This window comes from Nestor notabilis, unplaced genomic scaffold, assembly GCF_000696875.1.
Source record: "Nestor notabilis isolate BGI_N333 unplaced genomic scaffold, ASM69687v1 scaffold2532, whole genome shotgun sequence".
Taxonomy (NCBI): Eukaryota; Metazoa; Chordata; class Aves; order Psittaciformes; family Psittacidae; genus Nestor; species Nestor notabilis.
Window position 1 is genome coordinate 1,996 of NW_009917692.1, and position 12,912 is coordinate 14,907.

The 12,912-nt window shown below is 41.0% G+C and overlaps 1 protein-coding gene across 1 annotated transcript in view; it reads left to right on the forward strand.

The window, feature by feature from the left end:
• Nucleotides 1-215: 215 nt before the first annotated feature.
• The window catches only part of ATP9A (ATPase, class II, type 9A), a gene marked incomplete at its 5' end in the record, with an annotated part of 48,360 nt that continues 35,663 nt past the window's right edge, over nucleotides 216-12,912 (forward strand). Inside the window, 6 exons of the mRNA XM_010009355.1 lie at nucleotides 216-360; nucleotides 669-782; nucleotides 4,213-4,321; nucleotides 11,063-11,121; nucleotides 12,006-12,057; nucleotides 12,634-12,728. Coding sequence (XP_010007657.1) covers nucleotides 216-360; nucleotides 669-782; nucleotides 4,213-4,321; nucleotides 11,063-11,121; nucleotides 12,006-12,057; nucleotides 12,634-12,728 — 574 coding nt within the window. The remainder of the gene's footprint in view (nucleotides 361-668; nucleotides 783-4,212; nucleotides 4,322-11,062; nucleotides 11,122-12,005; nucleotides 12,058-12,633; nucleotides 12,729-12,912) is intronic.

The following is a 12,912-nucleotide window of genomic DNA, read 5'->3' on the forward strand; positions in this document are numbered from 1 at the left end:
CAGTAGGCTGCAAGGCAGGTCTGCAGTAGCTGTAGCAGACAAGTGTCTGTATTTGGTAGAAAGTCTGGGTTTTAAGATGCTCACTTACCAGAAGTGAGTGACAGACAAAAAAGTGATGCTCAGCTGGTTCTGCCTGTCTGGTGGAGAGGGTCTGAGGTGTGTGTGTCAAAGAAATATGTTATAAATTAACTCATTAATTAATGTTCCTTCTATAGGTGTTGTCAGTGCTTAAGATGCTGTGGAAGGAGAGACCCGAGGCCTCGTACTGTTTGGCTTGGCCATCCAGAGAAGAGAGACCAGAGATACCCTCGCAATGTTATCAACAATCAGAAGTACAACTTTTTTACATTTCTCCCTGGGGTGAGTGTGAGAGAAGTTGCTTTTCCTTATCCCACCCCAATGCTTTCCCTAACTTCAATGGCTTTACAGTAGACCACTTCTCCAGGTGCAGAACCTGGAGCTGGTTTGGGTTGTGTTTGGTGGGCCTCCTGCAAAGGCTGCCTTAGGGCAGCAGCAAACCAGGCATGGATCTGTCCTGGACTACTTTTAAGACTGCCCTAAGTTATTTAGACAGTAGAGAAGCATGCAGAAATGTTTCTGATGGTTAGCTTAACATTCATAACTTCTGAGCTCCGTTAATCTCTTCCCCTTTCTTTTTTCTTTTTTAGGTGTTGTTCAACCAGTTCAAATACTTCTTCAACCTTTATTTCTTGCTTTTGGCTTGCTCTCAATTTGTCGTTGAAATGAGGCTTGGTGCACTTTACACATACTGGGTTCCTCTGGTAGGTCATTTATGGCTTATTTACTCAAGAAGGTGTCAGTGTTTGACAGAATTTCTTGTGCAGCCCTTTCTGTAGGATGTAAATTTGCACCTTAAATCATTTTGTTAGCTTACTTCTTCAGGCTTATACCATATATGTTGTAGTATAGATGCCTGTTCTGGACTTAAGCATTATTCGGTAGAGCTTTGACAGGGATGTGGTAGGACTCCGCCCCCAACTTGTTCATTTGTGGGGTGTTAACAGGCACAGAGCTCTCGCCACTGGGTGCAGTGACTGCAAGGGCAGCAGGGCTTTGTGAATAACCTGAGAAAACAAGTGGAGACTGGAGCAAATATCTTTCCCTGGTAATGTGTGTGTTGTTCACAGCTGCATCTGAACTCAGGGCATGCTTATGGAGGGTCTGTGTGGGCCATTGCGCCATCCTAGGATGATCCATGCTTGTGGGAGACTGGACCAGCCTGGCAACAGCAGCAAAGGACCGAAGGGCACCTTTCAAAAGTGACCTTAATGAGTAGCCATATGTGCAATGATGGCAAATTATGCTCCCCTGCCAAACAGTTTGACCTGTGGCCTTGGGATAGGTCAACAGGCTGTTCATAGTTCAACTACATGGTAAAAACCGAATGAAAAAACTGAGAAGCCCACCACCATGAGCCTCCCACTTATGTGTGTGGAGATGTTTTTACACTGGCTCAAGGTGCAGATACTCTTTCCTTCCTGAAAACAACTTGCCCTTTTCTTCTGATAGCCATGTGTTTTACCTGTAATCAAAGGAAATAGATAATAACCAGTTTTGAAGCAGAAACTCCAGTGCAGAAAGAGGAATAGTTGCATAGAATGGGCTTCTTAAATCTGTAAAATGCACTGCATGAGCCAGTTAAACTGCTTAAATGCTTAAATATATGTACTTACATATTTTTCCTTTTATCACAGTAAAACTGTTATTTCTTTTTTCTATGTGAAAAGCTTCTCTGCTGCACTTCAGCTCCTAGTGTTGTAGAATAATTTTGGTCCAGAGGGACTTCTGTTCCAACTGTCTGCTCAAAGCAGGGCTGTCTTTAAGCTTAGGTTGGCTTAACTCATCTGAGTTTTGAGAATCTCCAAGTACACACATCCTTTTTACTTTAAAGAAATTACATAAACCCAACTGAAATCTGATTCCAATAAAAAGCACAGTGGTCTTCCAAGACACTACTTACGCTCTGATTTGAGAAATGGTGGTGGTAAAAATTTGTGGCTCTATTGAGGGAGCTCAGGAGTGGCAAAGGAGACTTTTTTCCCTGCCTTTTATACTTTCAGAACAGTGAAATTCCTGGTAAAAGCTGAGAAGAAGCAAAGGGGAAAGCTTAGGGATGTTGCTGCTAAAATTCTGTTTGTGTTGAAGGCTGGATCTCACTGAATTCTCCCTCAAGTGTGTGCTGTGCTGCTGTTGCTGTATGAATCTAGTGCTAGTTTTGTAAGGTCCTGTCCTGTAAATAAAGTATACATGCACACAGAGGATCTCTGTGGGTTTTGTATAGGCAGTTGAGCCTTGTCTTTGCCAGGTGAGCACTTTGAATTTGGCGTATGAGCTGCCAGAAAGCAGGATAAGAAAGGTCTTTGTTCATTACGGGCTGCTAATGTGAGTGTTGGGAATGGAATGATATATGAGATGACACAGTGAGTCAGCACATGTGGGAATATTTTGGGGCGATTATTTGAAGACCCTTCGAACAGCTGAAACATGAGTTGAAAATAACTGATGCTTTTGTGTTTTATTTTGGAAAGCAGATAGGAATTTCTAGCTAAATGCACAAATGCCACTTGTAAATAGAAATGTTCATTCTTTTCTTGATCTGTTGATTATGGGAAAGAGATCTTCCACGGTGGTGCAAAACATGTGGTTGTCGTCCTGAATGCTGGGGGGTAAAATGCTTCTCTGGAAATTGCATTAATGGCTTCTTACTTTCAGTGTTTGTAAATACAGGATTGAATATAGGCATTTTTAAAGAAAGTGATTGCCCATCCTTGGGTTTCTTCATGTGTCTTCATTCTTAAATACTGCAGAAACCTACTACATTGCATTTAAATACTAATATTAATTAATCTAGATCATACGTGTATACTAGAATTAGGGACTCTTTGGGTTTATTATAGGGTTGTGAGAGCCGGCAGGTGAAGTTGTACCTTAGTATTTTAATAATTAAGGAAACTGCTGTCCTTCCGTCTTAGTAGTTCTTAGGTCATTCGTCAGCATTTTTCTTTGTTTAAAAATATGTGAGCATTTGAATTGTTATTTAGTGTTAGCAATACTCCACAGCAAGGCTTTCCCTAGGTGGCTGTGAAGTTCAGGTTCACAAGTTCTTTGCGCCCAGCTTAACAGCTCATACACACAGTTTTTGGAGGCGTGTGCATAGCTGTTCTTTCTAAAAATGAAGTTACTTAAAGTTGGAAATTACAACCCACTGGCAAAATCTCCTATTTGGATAGGTGTGTATTTACAAATACTGTCATGTGGTTTTCATGTAACTCCCAGTTTCTAACATCACCCTGCCCCTTCTTAAAATAAAGAAGTTTCTTATTAGTAATCAGTACATGGTTGCAATTTTCAAGCATACAGATTGTAAAAACTTCATTTTTTCTTCCGTAATGAATGAAGAGTGTTTTATCTGTTCAGTGAGCCTGAGCTGAATGGTGCCTAATGAAAAAAATGACTTTGTAGTACTAGCCCCATGAAGAATTTTGCATTCATTTAGTTATTTTTTTATATATAGTGAAGGATGTGATGTGGGCATTTTCCTCATGACAGGAGGAAATGAGATGACTTCTCACATCCACAGAAAAGTAGGACTGAAACCCTAATTAGGCAAATGTGTAATCACACTATGAGTAGTTCGCACTAGTATATTTAGGGTGCTTATTTGTGTAGGTTGAGTGTACGTATGCATACACATGAATACATATGCATTGTATCTGTATATATAAAAAGGGGTTCGTGTAGATTCCTATATAAAGAAATCTCCCAGGTTAGGTGAGCTAACTTTGATGTCTCTGTAGTGGAGAGAATATTGAGATTTGAGGGATGCTTTGTTACACTGGACTTTTGTGTAACCCCTCTCAGTCTTAATTGCTCACCTGTGAAGTGAGATGTTGTTTACACTCTTCAGATAAACTTTACAAAGGTTTTCTTGGGGAGAACTGTCAGAGCATCGTGGTAATGCTGAGAAACAACCACAGGGTTTTTTAAGCAACAAGTCTGTTGTCAGTTTGCTATTGGAAGTTCCACTCAGCAGCACATATCACTATAATGATTTAGTGAGAGAAGATAGAATAAGGAAATGCAGATTGTTGACATTGGTACTGATAAATACTGCTCTTATTAGAGGCAGATGTGATTTTTTTTCTCCTGACCTTTTCATCCATTCTCTTCCCCCCTCCATGCTCCTTTTAGGGATTTGTGCTTGCTGTTACTGTCATCCGAGAGGCCGCGGAGGAGATCAGATGTTACATGCGCGACAAGGAAGTGAACTCGCAGATCTACAGCAAGCTCACAGCGAGAGGTCGGCTCGGCGGCTCCAGCATGCCTGCTGCATCCCGGCACGGCCGCAGCGGCACCGGGGGTTGCAACTCAATCAAATGCTGCTGACAGTTGGAGAAGCAGAGTTCAAGGAATGGGGAGGGGGTTATGGGCTCACAGGCACGTGGCTTTGTAGCCACGCTGCTGCTCCTGCACCCTCGGGGGGCCGCGTGGCTTCTCATAGATGGCTCCTTGCCAGGCTGTGGTGGATGCTGGGCTTTGCTGAGGGTTTCCTAGACAGATGCACAGCTAATGTGAGGCGGGTGCGTGTTAATTGCCTCATATAACTGCAGAGCATCATCTTGGCAGCTTCGAGGCATGGGGAGAGGGCTGCCAGTGTGTCTACATGTGCAGAAGCCTGCTTGGTGGGCTGGGAGGTCACTGCAGCCAGCACCAGGCAAGGCTGAACTTCCAAGCTGCTGAGGGGATAGTTTGAAACCCTGCTTGTTCCTAACTCCAGTGTAGGCCAAAACATCATTGCAGTTATTGTCCCTTCTTGGTGGACTGGAGTCACCAAAGAAAATGAAATTGGACCTGAATTGCTCTAGGTTGTGGAGGTGGATGTTTCCAGAAGGGAAATGTGTTTTCCTTCCTGCAAAGCTGTGACGCGAGAGGAGCACTCTGTGATGTTGAATAGATGAAGGGAGGGAGAGGCAAATAGAGCAATCAGTGTAGTAGGAAGAAAACAAGCATGGAGCTAAAGTAAATGTGGTATGATGTTTGGGTTCTGTTTTTGTTTGCTTCTGGTTTTGGTAACGGTGTATCTGTCTTCCCCTGTGTATGTTTTCTCTTGCTTGCCCTGTCAGTAAGAGAAAGAGATGCAAGCTACCAATTCATATTCTTTAATGGAAACAACAAATGTGTGCTTAAAACAGGGAGGAGGATCCACATAGGCAGATAATTTGCAAAAATAGTTGTCATGGTTTGAGCGCTGAACCCAGGACAGTAGTTTACTAGAATAATTAAATCTAGGTCTGTGAAACTGTCAGGAGATGGTTGTGCAGAGGGAGATTCAAGTAATGAGGGTGAAGGTAGCCTATGTTCTAGTGTCTTAAGACTGGGGACCCTTTGAGCATAAGTACCACAAGTCATAATTAAGTACTGTGTGTATGGAAGGAGGTTGTGAGTGCATGTGTTAAATTTAAGGTGAATTGCTTCATGTAATGACATGTTCTATCACTTACTGAAAGTGCAGTACCTGTTGAGTTTCATAGTTTTTTTCTGTGTTGTACCAGACAGGGACTTGTATCATGCAAGTCCTTTGCTAAAAGAGACTGTGTGATATGTTGTCACATCTTTTGTGCTTCTGTTAGCAGCAACTGGTGTAGTTCCTCAATATTAGTGATATCTTCTCTTCTGTATGTCATCTTTAGCCCCTTAAAACTGTGAGGAGTTTGAGACCTCACTTGTGGGTGAGCCCAGGCTGCAGCTCAGCTGTGTCTGATCCCTGGCTCTGGCTGTTGTTTATAGCTGTGCCGTACCTAACAAAGACATTTAAATTCTCATTTGAAAAATGGAATGCTGCCTGACTATGGAGTTGCTCCTAATACCATAACAATGATGGTGAGGCCAGGGCTTTGTTTTTAAAAAGGAAATGAACTGAAGTTAAGCAACTTCTTTTTTTTCATTTCCAGTTTCTTGTTATAAAAGTTTATACCCCTGAATTAAGATGCAGTGAACTGGACTTAGTAAAAATATGCTGCTTTTAACATTTACACTTTTAGAAATAAGGCTACTTTTAAAATATAATTGCTTAAGGCTGTATATATTTCACATGCTGAGAATTATGAGGCAACTCCAAACTAGAGAGTTTGAGTTTCTGAATATAAAATCCCCTTTTAATAACGTATTCTTACAACAACACTTAAAATGCTTGGCAACCAACAAAAGCTTCATCCGAGAGGGGTGTACTAGATCTATTTAAAGATATAAAAGAGTTGCCTTCTGGATTCTATTCAATGATCTATAAGGGGCCTGACCTCTCCCTTGGTTCTTTTCATATTGCTATTACGTTTCCCATGAATGATTTCCCTCCCCCCAGTCCTTTAACTTTTCTAATTTTCTGAAAGAAACTAAGGAGAATTGGCAGCTGGGCACTAGCTGAAAATCTTAAGCCACTTTATTTAACATGAATTTGGTGCAGAAACAGGAATGAGGCTCTCCAGCAGTGTAATTTAGACTAGAAAAAATACAGAAAATTATTTATGATTGTCTTGTGGTTTGGGGAGAAAAGTCATTTTCTGTCTCTCACTGAGTCTCAGTAAAGTTTTCAGGACACCTGAACAACTGCTTTTCCACTGATTAAAAACCTAGAAGCAGGGGATTGAGTACCTTGTGAGGCCCCCATGGCTGGGGGATGGAAGAGTGTTGGCTTTGGTTTATTGTACCTATTAATACAGTTAGGGAAAGTAGGCAAGCTTTGAAGGAAGCCCTGCATCAAGTCAGAAGCAGAAGCAGCAAATATCAGAGTAAGTTGAGAACAGCTGACCTTAACCATTAATTTTCAGCGTGGCTGACAAAACTCCAGGTTTTGTGGTGGACTTTTACAGGCTTTTTTGTTTTTGTTAAATAGCACAGTTCATGCTTCAGGATACTGGCATACTGAATGGGGGCAGAAGGCTACAGATGCACGAAAGTCATCTGAAATGTTGTTATATGTATTTTTTTTAAACTTCACAATAGTTTCATCTCTAAAGCCAGTGTTTTGGGAAAGGGAGATTAGGTGAAGCTTGACACTGAGCTCTGCTGTCTTGAAGACTAGCTATAATGGATCTAATGGAGCACTTTCTCAAAGCTATTTTTTTATTTCTCCTGAGTGTTTGCACTAAGCTGCAGTTAAGGTGAATGGAGAATAGCTTCTCCCATCTCCAACCTTGGCCTCCCAGTACAACCCCACAGATGTAAATACGTACTTAGGTCTAAATGAAGTCAGGCAGACTTAAGCACAGGCTTATACACAGTTTTGAATAGGGATAGAAGTAAGCACAGATTTAAGTGCTTTCCCAAACCAGGATCCTCTTGTCCCCTTTGTGTGTAGTTCCTTGTGCCCTGAGTAGAGCCAGGGCTGGAGTGGCCGGGCACAGCCCCTGCCTCCAGTCAGGAGCTCTCCAGCTCCAGCACTCTCACCAGCCTGGTCTCCCACCTCTGGCGAGTAGTTTGGATATACATTTTTGCACACAAACTTTTTTCATGCACTTTTGTTAAGCTTTTTAAGATTCACTAAGTCGCTTGCTTTGTAGAGAAAAGGGAAGAATCTCTTTGGGTCACATCTTATTTCTAACATAGTTGCAGAATTCTGGGAACTAATCTTTTTGGAGGCTGAACAGACAGGAGTGTATTTTCTGTGTTCCTTTATTTCACATAACATCAAAAAACTTCCACCCTGAACCTCTTTTTCTAGCGATATGATCCTGTTATGTTTTAAAATGATGAAACGAGACTTCTGGAAAGCTATTTTTTTAAATAGAAAGTTCTCCATTTACAGGACAGTTGTTTGGATTGTAATAAAAAATAATCAAATTTCAATCCCCTATTCATAAACCTACAAGCCTCCTTGTGTGCAGAAGTCTGTGTGCTGACTTTCTGCTTGATAGAAAGCTAGAACCGTGCTTGCAAATTCTTGGTTTGTTTTTCTTCTCTCACAGCCCCCCCTCCGTGGGTAACACTGCATAATAGAGAGAAACTCCACAGAAAGAAATGGGAAGAGACCTCCTACTGCGGGGTGCTACTTAAGATACAGATCATTGGCATTTACCAGCCATATAAAAACAATATTTTCCCAAACCCTCTGAGTCCTGCTCCACAGTTTATACAGCATAAGGCTGCAAGAGACAGAAGTTTGGTGCAGCACATCCAAACAACTTTTTTGTTTTTAAAGATGCATTTAATTTATTTTAACAAACCTCTGGCTTCATCTTTAATTCCAAATTAAGTGTTTTCATCTGTACCTTAGTGAAGCTCTGCAGAGCTGTTGTGAAATCTTAAGTGCTCACATGGTGGAAAAAAGCATCTCTTCTGACTATATTTAATAATCTGCATTATGGTTCATCCATCACACTGAAGATTTTGTAATCGTTTCAAAGACCAGAGCTTAAGCTGGAACAAACTGGTTGCATTCTATTATGTTTCCTTTTTTGTCTTCAGTGTCAGGATACAGCAGAAATGAACCAAATACCAATCAAATTTTAAGAGCAGATTCCACCACCCCCACCCCCCCCAAATAAGAAATCAAGACTAGTTGCTTTTTAAAACTGTTTCAGTCACCAATTTGTATTTTGATTAACTTGAGAATATATAAACTGGAAGCATTGTAAGTGCTAAATAAACCTGTGTGTCTTCAGAGAAAGTTCTTTAGATGTATTTATAAAAGCAGTAATTTATTATTCCAAAAATACTTCATTAGCAGAGCAATACTGGGAAATGAAGCACTTCTATTACTAGCTAATTTCTTAGACATGCATGAGAAAACATTTAATGTTTAGGTGGTTGTTTCCCCCCAGAAAGAAAAAGGAATTACAGAATTCCCAAGCTCAAAATAAAACTAATTCAAGTAAGTTGCTTTATGGGAGTCCTGAGTCAAAGGAAACATCTGGTCCTGCGCTGCCTTAGCAGGACGTGTGGTACGTACTGCAGAGATGTCATCCATGAGAGGCCAGGAGTATGGCTGGAAAAGCAGAATTAGCTTTGCTACCCAAATAGGCAATCTCATTTATACAGGAGTTATAAAAATGTGTATTGGTTAGAAAGGTCCTCTCTTTCTTCTGCCTTAAAAGAGCTGAGGTTGGGAAGGTTATTGAACAAGACAAATCTGCTCCAGCTGCTTTGATTTTTCTCAGATTGGAAATATTTAGAAGCAGATGATAATTGCTTTCGGAATAATGATCCAGAAAGCCTTTTATGTGCATAATGATAGGAAATCATCACGTCGTAGCTTTGGCCACGTGTTAATTTTTCTTTTCCAGCGTTAATTTACATCATTAAGGAAAGCGCTACAAAAATAAGTTTCCATTCCTGAACCTTGCAGGTCGTGCTTCCTATACTGACAGTCATCAAATAAATCCTTTCTTTTAAAGAGAAATACATAAAACATGGTTAAACAAATCCACTTCTCTTCCCAAGAGCTTTTTTGCACATTGGTTTAGGAATTGCTATTCCTGTGTGGGGAGAGCACATGGGCGCTTTTTCCCTTCTTTGCACAGGAGAATATTCAAAAGCACTTTTTGTTGTTTTGTGAATAACCGTATTAAAAGGGGAGGAAGAGATGTTATCTGTCAGACCCTTTTAGTGTCATAGTACCTAACTTTGTGTAGCCCATACAGAAGACTGCCAGGGATGCTTTTTTTGATCCTCTTGGAGTGCGGCTTTTCTTTTCAAGCCTCTGCGTAATGGACTCTTAATCCCCAGTATGCTTCCTGCCCCGGCAGAGATGTCTTTAGCCCAGCATTCATTTTGTTTACCTTTTTTTTTTTCTAACTAAAAATCTCACAAGGCAAAACCTAGAATCCACGGAAGACCTATGAGATATTTGTGAAATGGGCCATGACTGCTTATAATTTGTAGGAATAATTACAGCATGTAAGGAAGTCTGCATTTATTAGCAGCAGTGATGAAGCATGTTGTTAAGCACACAGTGTGTCACCAGAGCAGCAGGCTGCTGGGAGCCCAGAATGGCTTTCATTGTTAATTTGGAGCAGAAACACTGAAGCATATCCTGAGAAGGATGCTAATGAAGGGACTGCCAGTAGTAAAATCCTAGTGACCTTTGTGCTTTGTGCTAATTTCTATTCCCCCTCCCTTCCCCCTTCTCCTTTCCCCCTGAGCTGCTATCTGGCCAGTTAGCCCATGAATTTTGAGGTACAGTAGGGGTGTTATCCATGCTGGGGTGAGCTCCCCGTGCCTCCCCCACTTCCACTCAAATCACAGCAGATTAAAGAGGCTTTTGTTGAAATCTAACAGGCAGACACATAGAGGCAGGGTTCAAATTAACTGATTATAAATCAGTAGTTACTCTGAGAAGCCAAATCTAGAGCTGGCTAATGATTTGAGATTACTAGCCAATTGTTAAATTAATCCCCTGTTTTAAAGCAACTGGGAAATGTTTGACAGCTGCAAAGAAATAAATATTTATGTGTTTTCTGTAGGACCTGTGCTCTACAGGGCTTGTTTCAGGCTGTGTCTGTTGAGAGGTGATGGAGAGGTGGTAGAGCTGAGCCAGATACAAGAGCTGCGGCATAGAAGGAAATGACCCTTAAAAAGATGGACCCATTGTACTTACGGCTTCTAGGTCTTGGCTTGAGAGTTGAGCTTTACATTTTCAGCCACCTAAGGAAGAGGGGTTGGGAGTTGATGGTTCCCTACTGTAATTTTGCTATGCTTGCCCTGTTTGATGCCTGACACTGAAAATGGGTTTGAATTCTTGGGTTAAGCAGTACAACATAAGGGCTTGTTTCACAGTGGTCACTAGAGAGTGACCAGGGGTTCCTGCAGCCAGAGGTGAGGTCTGGGGGTGATAGATGAGAAGCTTTCAACCATTTTCACAGATTGAGACCCAGTGGGAGATACGAGCTTGGTGACTCTTCACAGGGCAGCGTTGCTTAATTCTTGTAATAGAAATAGTACCCATTTTCTCCAGAATAGTGAGGTGGAAGGAAGGGAAGTAAGGAGCACCACACAGTACCCACAAACCCTGTCCTACTGCTGCTCTAATGATACCTCTCCTTTGCAGGGACTGTGAAGGTGAAGAGCTCTAATATACAAGTAGGCGACCTCATCATTGTTGAAAAGGTTAGCCTTTATGTGTATCGTTTCTGTGTACTTTTTTGCAAGACCATAGAAAATGAGATATTTTGAAGTCATACTTGTTTTATGATAGACTTAGAACATCAACTGATGAACACTAGTTACAATATTTAATCACTCTTCTGTGTTTCTCATCCCTCACCTCACCAAAACAGCATCATCATCTTTACCAATGAGTGCACATCTGTAGATATGCACCAATAACCTAATTTTTCCACTTACACTATATCAAAACAAAAAGCCTCCCTGGTTCTATCTCTAATTGTGGGACATAGGTTAAATACCTTATACCAATATAACATCCAAATGTTGCTTTGGGTGTAATCAGCAAAAGTATTGGGAGACACAGTGGCTTGTTTGTGAACACTGCTATGTACAGGTATATTTCCCCCTTTCTACAAGTTTGTGTGGGTTTTTTTTATCCACTGATTTTTATTTTTATGTTTCCACACACTCTGTGCAAGCAGCTATGACCTCTAAAACCATCAATATGAAAATATTCAGTATAAGAAAGAGGAGAATAGTAGCTGTAGGTTTGAGATACATGGTTTGTTCTAGCATGGGACTTCTGGAAAGGAAACTAGCACTAGTTTAAAATGTCTTCATACTTGTAGAATTACTAGCCCTTTTGTACACCTAGTAGTTGGTGGGTCTGGTCAGTGGGAATTGGCACCAGTTACTATTCTGCACTTGGAATTCTGCAGGGAAGTGATTTTAGGATTCAAAACAATGAATAGTGAGCTTCAGTTTGACAAAGAAATCCTCTTTCTCCTCTATATCGCCTTTGCTTGTCACAGTGGGGCTGTGGAAGGCGGCTGCACACTTGTGCAGGGCTGTATGCACAATAATGGCCTTTCTTCTCCTAACAGAACCAGCGGGTCCCTGCTGACATGATCTTCCTGAGGACATCGGAGAAGAATGGTAAACATCTGGAACCAATTGTCAAAATAGCCATTAACCTTTCACTGTTTGTTTAGAGAAAATTATCTTCTGGAAATGTGAAAGAAATAGATAATAGTAAAATTTTAGAGAGACAGAATTCAGATGGTTTTATGGGCCACTGCTTCTCGACAAACAAAAACTCTGGTTTTGTTTGCTCGTCAAAGAATGTAGGTGGTTGAATCCAGGGTAAATGAATCTGGTTGTGTAACAGTTCGCATTTTAGATGTAAATAACTTTACTTGCCCTTCAGGTTTGTTTCGTTAATTGTGGAATAAGGAAATGGTTGATCAGAAGGATTAGAAAACACAAAGACTAATGAGAACATTTGAAATGTCTTAAAGATACAGTGCAGAGTCTCACTGTGTTCTGGACCAGTGGAAGGAAATGAATGTGTCATGCAAGAGTATCTTTCTTACATTATTAACAAATATTACTTGAAATCAGATACAGTTTCCAAAGAAAGAAGTGTGTCCTAGATAGAAAGCCATTTAGTGAGCTATAGGTGGACCTGAGACAGATCTGGAAAGAGCACTGACTGGTGTTGAAAATCCACAGGATCTTGCTTCCTTCGCACTGACCAGCTGGATGGTGAGACAGACTGGAAACTGCGGCTGCCTGTTACCTGTACTCAGAGGCTGCCAACTGCTTCTGTAAGCTGCCTTTGTACAAAACACTGTACTTGGTAAATGAGTGTATCTGTTTGACCTGAAAAATGGTTGGGTGCATCACTTAATGGGCTGTTTTGAGAAACAGGTTAATGCAGTGTTATTCTGCACAGGGCTCAGTGCATGCTACACCTTAGCTTTGGCAACAAACATAAGGCTGAACAAGCTC